Below are 14,646 nucleotides of genomic sequence, written 5' to 3'. Positions count from 1 at the left end.
CGGATTTGACAGGTAGTCATCAATATGACGTCATCAATCAAAAGAACAAAAGAAGGGGGCGTTGCATAATTAGGGGCATGTTGGGGCCATGATGCAATGTTGGTCGGTTTTTAAACCCTAAAACGTGAAAGAAGAGGGCGTGCATAAATTAGGGGCAAGTGGGGCATGACGCAATGTCGGCTGTAACCCTAACTCGGAAACAACACGTGCATCCCAGGTCGCCGCATAAATTAGGGTTAGTCACGAACGTACATGAACGGTTTCTTTTATTGAGAAAGTAAGCGAGATGTGTTGCTGTGCCTGTGTTCTGTTTTCCCACCCAGCCATCCGGGTTGGTAACGCAAATATTATAGCGAAAGAACAATGGGAAAGACAGGGAGCCAATGAGGTCAAGGTGATGTCATCACGGGCCAATGAGACACCGCTGACGTCGGTATACATTAACTTTCTGGGCTTGGGGTCACGTACCTACAAAGTGAAGTGAGAACCCTATGTTTTTGAAGCGAGTCAAACAGAATTTTAAAACACATACACAAAAGGCTTTACACGCCAGGACAAGTCCACAAACGCTTTGTTCTTTTTTAAACTAAATTTGCATAGAGGCGATCGAAGCGTGAAGAAGGAAGAATATAGAAGAAAAAAAAGTTGTTTTGTGTGGAAAAGAGGAGCATTCTCAACTCTTTCACGCTTTTTAAACAAACGTGAACTCCGTTGTTACAACCTTTTTTAAGGAAAGTTTTTCAACCTCGCGCTTGAATGAAACACGGGTAATGCAATCTTTTTTATGTAAGAATACACAAAGACATCCTTCAGTGCACAGACACAAAGAAAGCCTACTCAACAGATTTGAATAAAACCTTTTCTGAAAACGCTTGAAAAAAACCTTTGGATTTTGAGAAGCGTTTTATACTGTTGTATGGTGAAGCGGGAGTTGGTTTCATATCGTATTTCAAAATACTTTTCAAAACATGAGCAGCAACAACAATACGTTTAAAACGCTTTATTAAAAGATACTCTAGTGACAAGTTGATATAAATGATTGTTCTTCTACTATTTGACTATCGTAAACTTAAACATGTTGCGTTGCGCTTAAACAAATACTGTGACTCTGATAATGCAGTTCTGTTCAGACATACAGAATATGAAACATTCGAGACCGGACTAACTCGAACGAATTTTATTTGCAGAAGGCTATCGTTAAGTCAATAAAAACACATCAACAAACGTTTCAAACGTTTTACTGAATTAACAGAGAACGCTTATCACAATGTGATATTTGCCAGAGATAGTTCTCTTTAAACAAACCTTAATCCGAAAAAAAGTTGTTTTGAAAACGCACCCTATGTACAACAAAGATTATAGTTGTTAAGTCAATAAATACACACCAACAAACATTTCAAGCGTTTTACTGAATTAACAGAGAACGCTTATCACAATGTGATATTTGTGAGAGTAGTTCTCTTTGTAATTCACTTGCATTCGCTGCATCATTAGTGTTCTATTATGCATGCACTGTTTCAACGCTTTTTGAGCGAAAATAAATCACACACGCGCAAATGAGAAAAGAAAAAAAAATGTTGTAATTCACTTGCATTCGCTGCATCATTAGTGTTCTATTATGCATGCACTATTTCAACGCGTTTAGAGCAACAATAAATAACGCACGCGTAAATGAGAGATGAAAAAATGTAATTCATTTGCATTCGCTGTATCATTATTGTTGTATTATGCATGCACTGTTTCAACGCTTTTAGAGCGAAAATAAATCACACACATTATTCACTTGAGTTCGCTGCTTAACAGAGAACGCTTATCACAATGTTATATTTGCGAGAGATAGATTTTCTTTAATCAAATCTTAATCCAAAAAAAGTAAATAAAAAGTTCTTTTGAAAGCGCACCCTATGTACAATAAAGATGCACATGTACCGGTCAAGCAATATTATGCATGCACAGTTTCAATGTTTTTAGAGCGAAAATAAATCACACACGCACAAGTATTAACCGTGTTAGTGAGTGACTGAATTCACAAAAAGTGCTATAAAGGAATACGTGCAGTGCCAGTTTTTCAGTAGACTCGTTAACATGGATAGAGTGTACTTTGTCTTGGTTCGGGTTTGCGCTCGGAGTTGTTTTGCAGGACACATCTTTCACAGCACACCTCGCGAGCAATGGTTAGAACTTGTAAAGGAGTTACATCCAATGAACCCCGGTCGCTTGTTGAGTTTTTATTACTACATGGACCAATGCAACGCTACATTTACCGAACAATATACATTCCACAAAGTCTTATGTGTCACGTACTCGATACATTATCCTTCTTTCTGGTGGATGGTTTGGCAAATTGTTACAAAAAGTCTGCGAATGAAGAAGATCTAATCATTTGTTTAACACCATGGGTAGTGCTGCAAGCCGCGTGTGTGGAAGCTCATCGCCTACAGTTTCTTTAAGTGACATATGTCAGAGAATGCGATGTTTAGTTGCGTGTTGCGGTAGCGAGGTTCACATCGAATTGAAAGATGTCACCGACAATCACGAAGAAGAAAATGCAAAAGAAGAAGAAACAGAAAACGCGGACCCTAAATCAGACGAACCAACTATTACAGAAACTGTATTATGAAGTGGATCGACCATCCGCTTTAGGGGGAGTCGACAAACTGTATCGTGCGGCGCGTCGGTATGGTTTGAAACGCACGCAAGTACTCGATTGGCTCCGCCAACAACCTGGCTATACCCTACACAAACCTGCAAGAAAACACTTTCGTCGTAACCGAGTAATTGTGTTTGATATAGATTCGCAATGGCAGGCGGACTTGGTTGATTTGCAACATTTGAGTCAGTGGAATCAAGGATACAAGTATTTACTGACTTGTATCGATGTCCTTTCCAAATACGCGTGGGTGGTGCCTTTGAAATCGAAAACAGGAGCCTCGTTGGTGGTGGCCTTTGAAAGCATTTTCCAGGAAGGTCGCAAACCTGAGAAGTTGCAAACAGATGCCGGAACCGAATTTAAGAACAAAACGTTTCAAACCTTTCTCAAAAAGGAGAATGTACATCATTTTGTAACCTACAACGAAACCAAGGCCCAAGTGGTTGAAAGATTCAACCGCACTTTGAAGCAACTTATGTGGCGTATGTTCACTACCAGCAGCTCGTACCATTATTTGGACCAACTGGACGATTTAGTCAATGGGAATTACAATCAAGGCGTGCACCGTAGCATCAAAATGAGACCAGCGGATGTCAACGAGAATAACGCATCAGAGGTCTGGAACAATTTGTATAGAAATCTGTTCAAAAAGCCGACAACGTATAAATTCAAAGTGGGAGATCAAGTCAAGATCAGTAAGCATAAACGCATCTTTGAAAAAGGTTACTTACCATCCTGGACGGAGGAAACTTTCACTGTTGCTCAGAGACTTCCGCGCGACCCACCCGTGTATCGCCTAAAGGAAGCAGACGGTGACTGGATTCAAGGCACTTTTTACGAATTTGAGTTACAGAAAGTGATAGAAACGGAAAAACACCTGTTTCGTATTGAAACAATTTTAAAACGCAGGGGACGAGGAGCGAATAAGGAGGTGTTGGTACATTGGAAAGGTTGGCCAAAGACAGTTGGATTCCGCATAACCAGTTGGTCGCTTTACAACAAACATGATTCAAGATAGCGACTTTTACGTGACACTTCCCAGTAATGCAAGCAGTAATTTATTTCTAAACAATTCCAAGTCCTCCTTTCGCGTAGCGCTACCTCGACAAATCCATCTGAAAGATGAAGAAGATTGGGAAGTAGGATTGCATCATATCGTGTATCCGCTCTCAATGTTTGACATTACAAATGACTGCAAACATTCTCACATCATGCTGGATCGTCGAGGTGACTCCACACCGTTTGTATTACCCGAGGGCAAGTATTATACAGCCTTAGATGTCACAGAAGGAATGTTACAATGCCTGAACATCGCTGACCCACCATCTAAGATTGAAATCACAGTGGACGACGAATGGAATGGAACGTTAAACTCGCAAACTGAAGGACTTCTGATCACATTGTCTACAGCTCGCGCGTTGGGATGGATAAACGAAAACAACACTCTTACACCCAGCGTTCGTTTGAATGCTGCACTCACCTTAGAAAGAAAATATGGTCATGATTGGTTCATCTTACCATCCGGCACATCCATCACATATCCGGGTATTTACATCTTTCCTCCTTCGCTGTCGCTTTGTTCGTGTAAGCAGAGACTGGTTCAAGTTCAAACCAATCTCGTGGAACCGTGGCAGGTGGGTGACAAGCGCTTACCTCTCCTACATGAGATGGTACCTCTCGGCAGTTTTCGAGAAACACTCCTTGAAGAAAGAGAACATATTGTGTACCTACCTTTGCGGACAAAGATATTTCAGACCATTGAAATATATTTAACGAGTGGATACGGTCAAACGCCGGCATTTTTAGACGGTATCGTCAGCGTCGTTTTACATTTCCGCCGTCGATCAACATGACCAACAGTTTTTACATGGTGCTGACCAGTGATGCAAGTCTGACTCAATATCCAGAAAACAAGGCGGCCGATTTTAAGATGCAGTTACCAAGTCAACTACACCTAAGTGAAGACTGGGAGGTGGCCATGACACGCATCATTTACCCTTACACCTGGCAAAACGTAGGTGAGAATCAATTGTCCCACACTTTGCTTTGTAAGACTGGTCCTGAACCCTGGAAATTGAACATCCCTGTACCAAGTGGCATTTACCGTACGGTCAAAGATGTCATTCACGGTATGACGAAGGGACTACACAATCGATTGAGAGACATTTATTTGAAGAGTGACAAGACCATTACGAGTCTGGAAGGAAACGAGTGTTTTTACATTTACGAGAAAGCACAAGATTACTTTGAGTTGAAGTTACCAGCCGGTTGGTATGTGATTCTACCAAAGACATTAGCTCGCGCCTTGGGGTACTTAAACCATCAGTATAATATTCCTCAGCTGTACCAAATCGGAGGCTTTGTCCAACAGAATGATGATCACAGCGTCCTTCTTGCGAGGACAACGACAACACTTGTCAGAAAAGACGAATTGGTATGGGGATTGCTCTAGAGAGACGCTTTTCAAACCATCTACGTGTATTCCGATTTAATCGAGTCTCAAGTAGTGGGAGATGCTCAAGCGAACTTACTTCGGATGCTTGTTCCTCGTGGTCAGCCGGGGAACATGATCACAGAAGAGGTCAAGGTGCCCTCCTACCATAGACTCCGTACAACTGTGTTTTCATACGTGGCGATCAATATAAGGGGAGACACAGGTCAATTGATACCATTTGCTTCTGGAGCCGTACGCGTGACCCTGCATTTTCGGCGTCGTGATATTCTATAACAACATGTTATTACCTATGAACCACCGATATTACCCATATGGACGACATGTTGTACCCTATAGGCAGCACGGTAAAGGAGGAGACATTAGTATCTACGGAGGAACACACCCTTATGGTCAAGGGGGCAACGGCTTAGGTGGAATGTTTCGGTCCTTGTTCCGTTCAGCAACTCCCTTTCTCAAAACAACAGCAAAAAAAGTGGGAAAACGAATGCTCGATACTGGATTGGAAACGGGAATGGAACCTCTCCAAGACGTGATCAATGGTCAACCTTTAAAGAAAGCTGCCAAGACAAGAGCGAAAGCTGCTGGAAAAAAATTTACTCACAGGGGTCATTGATGACATTACACAGCAAGGTCGAGGAAAAAGAGTATATAAGCGCGCGTATACGTCAAAGCGGCACAGTGAAGGACAGACCAAGAAAAGGAGAACATCTCGTTCAACGTTCAAGACTATTTTTGATTAAAGATGGCATCAGCTCACCCTCTCTCAGCCCCTGGTGCGAATTCAAGTTTACAATTGTATGATGTACCTGTGACAGATGTATCGATTGTTAGCAGCAAATGGATCGATTACGAACCGGTTCAAACGGGAACTAACCCCATCGAGTTTGTCATCAAACCGTTAGCTGACTACATTGACATTAACAAGACAGAGCTGCGATTGGTAGTAAAGATTACCAAACAAGATGGATCGCCCACAGGGGATGGTAAGAAGTACACTCTGGTCAACAACGCCCTTCATTCCATCATCAAACAGTTTACCATCAAGATCAACGAAACGCTGGTAACAGAACAGTCAGACACTCAAGCATACAATGCTTACATCAAGACCTTATTGAACTTTACGGAACAGGCCAAGAAATCGTACTTAACCAAAGCTCTGTATTACAAAGACACTGCTGGACACATGAATGAAGTAGATAATACAGCAGAAAGTAATGAGGGTCTGAATAGAAGAGCCACATTTACTAACAACGGCGCAGAAGTTGGGTTGGTCGGAGTACCTCTTTGTGACGTGTTTAATATTGACAAGTTGTTGCTTGACGGTTTAGAGATCAAAGTCAAAGTGGATCTGAACAACGATGCTTTTGTTCTAATGGCTGGGGAGACTCCAAACAACTGCAAACTAAAGGTCATGTCTAGTACGCTTCGCATACGAACAGTGCGTGTTGCAGACAGTGTGAAACTAGAACATGTACAGATCATGCAAGGTCACAAAGGGAGCGCACCGCTACCAGCCATCTATACCCTAACCAGAACCCCTACGCAGGCAAGGATCATCCCTCAAGGAGTCTTAAATCACACTGAGACAGATTTATTCCACGGTTTCATTCCTCAGTGCATCATTTTTGGGCTCGTGCGAAACGATGCCTTCAACGGAAACCTTGCAAGAAATCCTTTCAACTTTGAGCTGTTTGACCTGCAAGACATTCGGATGACTGTGAATGGAGAAGAAATGCCTTATTCTGCGCTGGATCTGACGGGTGGAAAAAAGATCGATGGTTACAACACGCTGTTTTCAGGAAGTGGAGACATGAATTGTGGGCACGGGCTTGACATTGATAGAGTGGATTGGGAGAACGGATACGGTTTGTTCCGTTTTGATTTGACACCGGCAGGAAGTGGACATCCCGATCATCTGATACCTCATCGAACGGGTAACGTGAACCTGTACCTGAAATTTGGAACTCAGACGAACTCAGTTCTGAATTTAATTGTGTACGCAGAATTTCAGAATCAGTTGGAAATTGATCGCAATCGTCGCGTGGTCTACGATTTGTCACAAGGCTCTTAGTTCATCGTCATGCATACGACCCAAGAACTATGGCAAGCCTGTCTTTCTGACCCTGTGTTAGCACCTCTGATGCAAGGCGTATTTCCAAGGGATAGGCTACCTGTCATCAACACCTACCCAGCCGGACTCATCGCGAATACGGACCCTCATGACCAACCTGGGACACATTGGGTGGCTATGTACTTTGAATCGCCTCGTGAAAGTGAATTCTTTGACAGCTACGGATTTCCTCCTGAAACTTACAACATGGATACCTACATTCTACGGGAAGTTACCTATTATAACGACAAACCACTGCAAGGACTGAACTCGGATGTTTGTGGAGATTATTGTCTGTTTTATCTCATTCGGCGAGCACGGAATGTTGATATGAACACTGTTCAAGCTAAATTTAAACGATATGATTCTCAGTGGAAAGATGCACAAGTTGAACGGAGTGTACACGCTTATTTTAATTCAGTCATTTATCGTCAAGTTAATGATTGCTTTCAACAAGGTTGTAAGTCATTTCGCTGTGTCCATAAGCAATAAAATCATGTTGAAAAGTAAACAAAATGTTGCTGTTTTTGTGTGTATTTGCTAGTAAAAGGGGTGGGAATTCTATCTCGTGTACACAAATCGTTGAAGCTTCGTCTTGTGAACATGTCTCAATTCAAGTGCCCCAGCAGTATTATCATTTCTGGCCCCAGCCAATGCGGAAAAACAACATTTACGCGCCAAATACTTCAACACGCAGATTGTTTATTTGAACGCCCCATTCGCAAGATCGTGTATTGCTACGGTCAATGGCAAGATTGTTTTAAGGAATTGGTAAAGGAAGTCACGTTTATGGAGGGTATTCCCGACGACATTCCCGCCTTATTTCCACCCCCTCATCGTCCTGGTCTGCTCGTGTTAGATGACCTCATGAGAAACTGTAGCGATGACGAGCGCATTTTGGATTTGTTCACCAAAGTGTCCCATCATTGTGACGTCACCTGCATTTATTTGACACAAAATCTTTTCCCCCCAGGAAAGTTTTCCCGGAGCATTTCTCTTAATGCTCATTACATCATTGCTTTTAACAATCCTCGAGATACTTTGGGGTTGAGGACACTGGCACAACAGGCGTTTTCTGGGCGCGTTCCGTTTGTGTGGGAGAGTTTTCAAGACGCTACATCACAACCATTTGGATACTTAATGATGGATTTACATCCACGAACCCCGGACATTCAACGATTGCGAACAAGGATCTTCCCAGAGTCACATTCATATCCCATTGTTTACGTTGATAAGAAAATCTATAAAACCGATGAACCCTTTCCGGTAGATTTCATTTAACGCCATGACTTTGCAATTGTTGCACCGCGAGGAGACAGTAAACAATCAAAGTGGTGGTGACATGACTTTGCGTTCTAGAAAGATTTCAAAAGCTACCGAGAGAAGAAAACAAGAACTCGTCAAGGCTTCCAAAGTCAATCAACATTTACCGTTTCTCTGCACTTGTTTTACAAGCAGAGGGAAACAGCGGAAAGAGATGATATCTCACGCTAGTAAGGGACAAATAGAAGCCATCAGTGAAGTCGCCCTTAATCTACTTAAAGGGAACATTATGGTTCCAAGTTCATCATTTAAACGCTTGAAACCACACAAGTCGAAACTCCTGTATTTGACTCGCAAGACACCTAGTCTGAAGAAGAAAAAAGAAGTTCTCAATCAGCAAGGAGGATTCCTGCCAGCTCTCGCCTCTTTGATTGCACCGTTCGCTTTGGATTTATTGGGTAAAGTGCTAAAATGAAACACGTACAAAAGATGATGTTGGTTCCAGAGCATTTATTGCAAAGCCTTGAGACAGAACATCGCTTAACCTCACCTCCGCAACTCACGACCTTGACGCGCTTGGATCAAGACATGAAACATATCACGGATTCTACTTTGCCCGCAGATCAAAAAGTGGCCTTATTGGATCAACTATTACAACGGTACCAAGGTTTGTCAAAACAAATGAAGAGCGAAACGAAGACGAAACCTGTAGGGACAGCGACAACAACTCCAAATGCGCCCACTCCAAACCATTCTCCAACGATATCCGAGGTACAACCCAAAAAGACAGCACACAGGAAACTTCCAACCACACCCGTTGGTCCATCCAAAATTCCTGTCAGGATAGAAACACCACCTTCTCCTATCGAAAAGGACACAGATCCCTGGATCTTTGAAACGCCCCCAGATTCCACGGAGAAGAGAGTCATTAAAAGGTCCTACAGGGCGAGAACACCTATGGTTGCCCGATTAAGGAGTAATACAAAGTGGGAACCTTACTGAACAATAATGATGCAGCGAACTCAAGTGAACTACATTTACGCGTGTGTTATTTAATGTTGCTCTAACGCGTTGAAATAGTGCATGCATAATAGAACAATAGTGATGCAGCGAATGCAAGTGAATTACATTTTTTCATCTCTCATTTACGCGTGTGTTATTTATTGTTGCTCTAAACGCGTTGAAATAGTGCATGCATAATAGAACAATAATGATGCAGCGAATGCAAGTGAATTACAACATTTTTTCTTCTCTTATTTGCGCGTGTGTGATTTATTTTCGCTCAAAAAGCGTTGAAACAGTGCATGCATAATAGAACACTAATGATGCAGCGAATGCAAGTGAATTACAAAGAGAACTACTCTCACAAATATCACATTGTGATAAGCGTTCTCTGTTAATTCAGTAAAACGCTTGAAATGTTTGTTGGTGTGTATTTATTGACTTAACAACTATAATCTTTGTTGTACATAGGGTGCGTTTTCAAAACAACTTTTTTTCGGATTAAGGTTTGTTTAAAGAGAACTATCTCTCGCAAATATCACATTGTGATAAGCGTTCTCTGTTAATTCAGTAAAACGTTTGAAACGTTTGTTGATGTGTTTTTATTGACTTAACGATAGCCTTCTGCAAATAAAATTCGTTCGAGTTAGTCCGGTCTCGAATGTTTCATATTCTGTATGTCTGAACAGAACTGCATTATCAGAGTCACAGTATTTGTTTAAGCGCAACGCAACATGTTTAAGGTTACGATAGTCAAATAGTAGAAGAACAATCATTTATATCAACTTGTCACTAGAGTATCTTTTAATAAAGCGTTTTAAACGTATATTGTTGTTTGCTCATGTTTTGAAAAGTATTTTGAAATACGATATGAAACCAACTCCCGCTTCACCATACAACAGTATAAAACGCTTCTCAAAATCCAAAGGTTTTTTTCAAGCGTTTTCAGAAAAGGTTTTATTCAAATCTGTTGAGTAGGCTTTCTTTGTGTCTGTGCACTGAAGGATGTCTTTGTGTATTCTTACATAAAAAAGATTGCATTTACCCGTGTTTCATTCAAGCGCGAGGTTAAAAAAACTTTCCTTAAAAAAGGTTGTAACAACGGAGTTCACGTTTGTTCAAAAAGCGTGAAAGAGTTGAGAATGCTCCTCTTTTCCACACAAAACAACTTTTTTTCTTCTATATTCTTCCTTCTTCACGCTTCGATCGCCTCTATGCAAATTTAGTTAAAAAAAGAACAAAGCGTTTGTGGACTTGTCCTGGCGTGTAAAGCCTTTTGTGTATGTGTTTTAAAATTCTGTTTGACTCGCTTCAAAACAATAGGGTTCTCACTTCACTTTGTAGGTACGTGACCCCAAGCCCAGAAAGTTAATGTATACCGACGTCAGCGGTGTCTCATTGGCCCGTGATGACATCACCTTGACCTCATTGGCTCCCTGTCTTTCCCATTGTTCTTTTCGCTATATCTTTGCGTTACCACCCGGATGGCTGGGTGGAAACAGAACACAGGCACTGCAAACACAGCTCGCTTACTTTCTCAATAAAAGAAACCTTCATGTACGTTCGTGACTAACCCTAATTTATGCGGCGACCTGGGATGCACGTGTTGTTTCACGAGTTAGGGTTACAGCCGACATTGCGTCATGCCCCAACTTGCCCCTAATTTATGCACGCCCTCTTCTTTCACGTGTTAGGGTTAAAACCGACACATTGTGTCATGCCCCAACATGCCCCTAATTATGCACGCCCCCTTCTTTTGTCTTTTGATTGATGACGTCATTTGATGACTACCTGTCAAATCCGGTCTGAATAATCGCATACAACTACTTGTATGATTGTAAACAGTCAATAAAACTAATTTCGATTTCTGAGTAAGAAAATCCAGATGCGTTGATCCATTCAATATTTGGATAGTTAAAATCACCGACCAAAACAGCGGGATGTTGGAGTCAGCGACGTGTTTTAAAATACGATTAAGCTCTGGTAGAAACTCAGCGTTGGTAGAATCGGGCGGACGATAACACACTGCTAATAAAATGTACTTGAATGGTGATTTGATGATAAAGGAAACAATCTCCAAAGAATCAGAGTAGAACTCAGCATGTTCAGATGAAATTGAATCTTTAATTGCTAGAAGCACTCCACCTCCTCTCTTGCCAGTGTGTCGGTCGCGACAAAAAATGTTGTAGCCGACAGGCAAAATCTCATTATTCCCAACTTGATCGGAGAGCCAAGTCTCTGTCAGGGCAATAACATCAATATCATTGCCACATACGATGTTATGAAGACAAGACAACTTGTTGAGAGTAGTATTTGCGGAGGAATCATAATAGTTTGCTTTCAAACTTCTACAGCCAAACAGAAAAAGAGGCAATTACAGTTGTTTGAGGTTGTAAGAGATTCAGTCTTTATATATAAGGGCTAGAGTCATTTCAGCTTGTTACTGACTGTAAGGCTTTGCTGGTTTTTTGTGGACCAAAGTCCAAACCATCCGCCAGGGTGGAGAGATGGGTACTGTGTGTAATGCCTTTCATGTACACCGTGCGACATATACGCACAGGCCGGAACATTGCTGACTGTCTAAGTCGTTTGACGAAGATACCCACTTCATCACAGTGTAACAACATAAGTGAAGAATATGTGAGAATGCTGGGCATCAGTGCTACCCCAAGTGCGGTGACAACTAGAGAGAAAGAGAGAGCTTCCGCGGAGGATGAGGAACTCACAACCATTCGCAAGTGTTGGAAGACAGGGGACTGGTCCACTGCTCTAAACGCCTACAAGTTGCTACGTGATGAAATACAGTGATTAGAGGACTGGTTATGAGAGGTATGCGGATCGTTGTGCCATTGATCCTGCGTAAGAGGGTTCTAGAGTTAGCACATGAGGGGCATCAAGGGACTGTGAAGACAAAATATGGTCTCCGAAGTAAATTATGGTGGCCAAACATGAATTCAGTGGTGGAAAGAAATTGCAAGAAGTGCCTTGGATGTCAGGCTATGACTACTGTTACCACTACACCGCTATTTAAAACAACAACTATGCCCTCCACGCCATGGGTAGACCTTGCAATAGACCTAATGGGTCCACTACCAACAGGGGAGAGCCTTCTTGTCACTATTGATTATTACAGTAGGTGGATAGAGGTGGATGTAGTACGGAACACATCTAGCAGTACCATCATCAAGTGCCTTGGGAAGTATTTCGTCCGTCATGGAATCCCTGAGACACTGCGGGACAGACAATGGATCAAACTTAGTAAGCCATGAGATGGAGGAATTCCTGGATGAGCTGGGAATCAAAGCATAAGGACTATTCCCTTATGGCCTAGAGTAAACGGGGAAGTAGAACGGCAGAACAAGTCAATTCTTAAAGCAATGTGCGTGGCCCATACCGAAGGAAAACCATGGCAACGAGAGTTACCGAAATATCTTCTGACCTACAGGTCAACACCCTACACTACGACTGGTATCAGTCCTGGAGAGCTACTGTATGGAAGGAAGATCCAAACCAAGATGCCAGAGTTTGAAAACACTGATGCAGACGAGGAGAGATCTGGTACAACAGATCAGCAGGCACGAGATCAGGATGCTGAACGGAAACAGCGAGGTGCTGCAGGCGCAAACAAGAGAGCTGCTGATCAATAAGCTGCTGATCAATAATAATAATAATAATACTAATATACTTGTATAGCGCCGATATCAATATAGCTATTTTCATCAGCGCTTAAAACATAAAACTACACAAAACCTACCAAAACACATTAATAAAATTACTAAAAAGCTTTCTGAAATAAAAATGTCTTGAGTGTCATTTTAAAAGATGCTACCAAGGGGCTACTCCTGATGGCATAGGCAGAAAATTCCATCATTGAGCGTGGTGAAACCCTTCTAAAGCGGAATGTTGGCCATGTGACTAAAGGTTCATAGATCCTGAACCAGGGGAATCTCAGTCAAAGCAAGAACTGACACAGCCACCAGAGCAGACACCTGTAATGGAACCAGTTGTCCTTACTAACCCTCAACCGTTGTTACCCCAGCAGAACGACCTGCGACTGACCCTGCGGATGACCCTACTGTTGACCCAGGCTTGCCACAGTTTGTTGTTAATAGGATGCCAGAACAGACCATTAAACCTTGAAGGTCCAGTCGCAAGAGAGCTGAGCCTGATTGGCTTAAAGACTATGTCACATGAAAGACTGAGTCAAACTGACTTGTTAAGAATTGTGTTACTTAAGAGATATTTATTAAGTCTTGAATCTTTGCTCTGATTTGAGTGGCAGATATTTTACTGAAGGAGATTTGTTCACATTTCGCAAACAGAGCTTTATTAACTTTTATCTTTGGATTGATACAATTACACTTATGTCCAGGTTTGACTCTAATTAGATGCACGCCCAATTTTGACATCCAACACAAAGTGTCCCTTTAAATCGAAGCATTTGCAACCTATTTTCAACAATAAGGTAAGGGTAAAGGTTAGCGTTATTTTTAGCTTTGGGTAAATGCAGCAATTAATCTTCACTTAAAGAGCAGCATTTGGGGGACACTTTGTTACATAAATTGTCTGTATTTTGAGACACAAGTGATGTTGAAGTTGGCTAGAAGAGGAAGGGGACACTTCGTGACGCTTATTGAAATCCGCGTGCATCTAATTAGGGTCAAACCTGGACATATCTCTACAATTATGCCTTATTTTATATTATGACATACTCGTCAACATGAACAAACGGCAAGTCACATTGCTAGTTTCCCTAGATTTAAGCGCTGCTTTCGATACAGCAGACCATGAAATATTACTGCGGCGCCTGGAATACAAATTTGGAATTAAACATCAAGCAGGAACGTGGTTCAAATCCTATCTGTCGAATAGCTCCCAGCGTATTGTAAACGGCAGCGCAAAGTCAGACAGTTTTGATTTGAAGTTTGGTGTGCCGCAGGGCCCCTGTCTCGGCCCAACGCTGTTCTCGCTTTACACCAGTGAGCTATTTGATGTGATTAGACATAACCTTCCAACAGCGCACAGTTATGCCGATGATACCGGTATCTATCTGGCTTTCAATCCAAATGATGGTTCCGATCAAGACGCCACCATTGCAGCAATGGAAGCGTGCCTCTGTGACATCCGCAACTGGATGATCAATGATAAACTCATCATCAATGATTC

At 42.0% G+C, this 14,646-nt stretch overlaps 2 protein-coding genes across 2 annotated transcripts in view; both read left to right on the top strand.

Annotated features, from left to right (window-relative positions):
• Positions 1 to 5,847: 5,847 nt before the first annotated feature.
• LOC138055614 (uncharacterized protein F54H12.2-like) lies at positions 5,848 to 7,461 on the top strand. Its single transcript, XM_068901510.1, has one exon. It carries the CDS (start codon positions 5,848 to 5,850, stop codon positions 7,174 to 7,176), a length of 1,329 nt encoding a protein of 442 aa, XP_068757611.1. The 3' UTR covers positions 7,177 to 7,461.
• A 6,739-nt stretch (positions 7,462 to 14,200) lies between these two features.
• Positions 14,201 to 14,646, top strand: part of LOC138055599 (uncharacterized) — a 570-nt gene continuing 124 nt past the window's right edge. Inside the window, exon 1 of the mRNA XM_068901499.1 lies at positions 14,201 to 14,646. This exon is cut by the window's right edge and continues 124 nt beyond it. Coding sequence (XP_068757600.1) covers positions 14,201 to 14,646 — 446 coding nt within the window.

The sequence above is a fragment of the Montipora capricornis genome, chromosome 1, assembly GCF_036669925.1.
Source record: "Montipora capricornis isolate CH-2021 chromosome 1, ASM3666992v2, whole genome shotgun sequence".
Taxonomy (NCBI): Eukaryota; Metazoa; Cnidaria; class Anthozoa; order Scleractinia; family Acroporidae; genus Montipora; species Montipora capricornis.
This window is presented reverse-complemented; position numbering and strand designations above follow the sequence as displayed.

What these genes read in the sequence shown, in the direction of transcription:
- LOC138055614 (XM_068901510.1), top strand. Translation starts at nt 5,848, where the DNA reads ATGGCATCAGCTCACCCTCTCTCAGCCCCTGGTGCGAATTCAAGTTTA.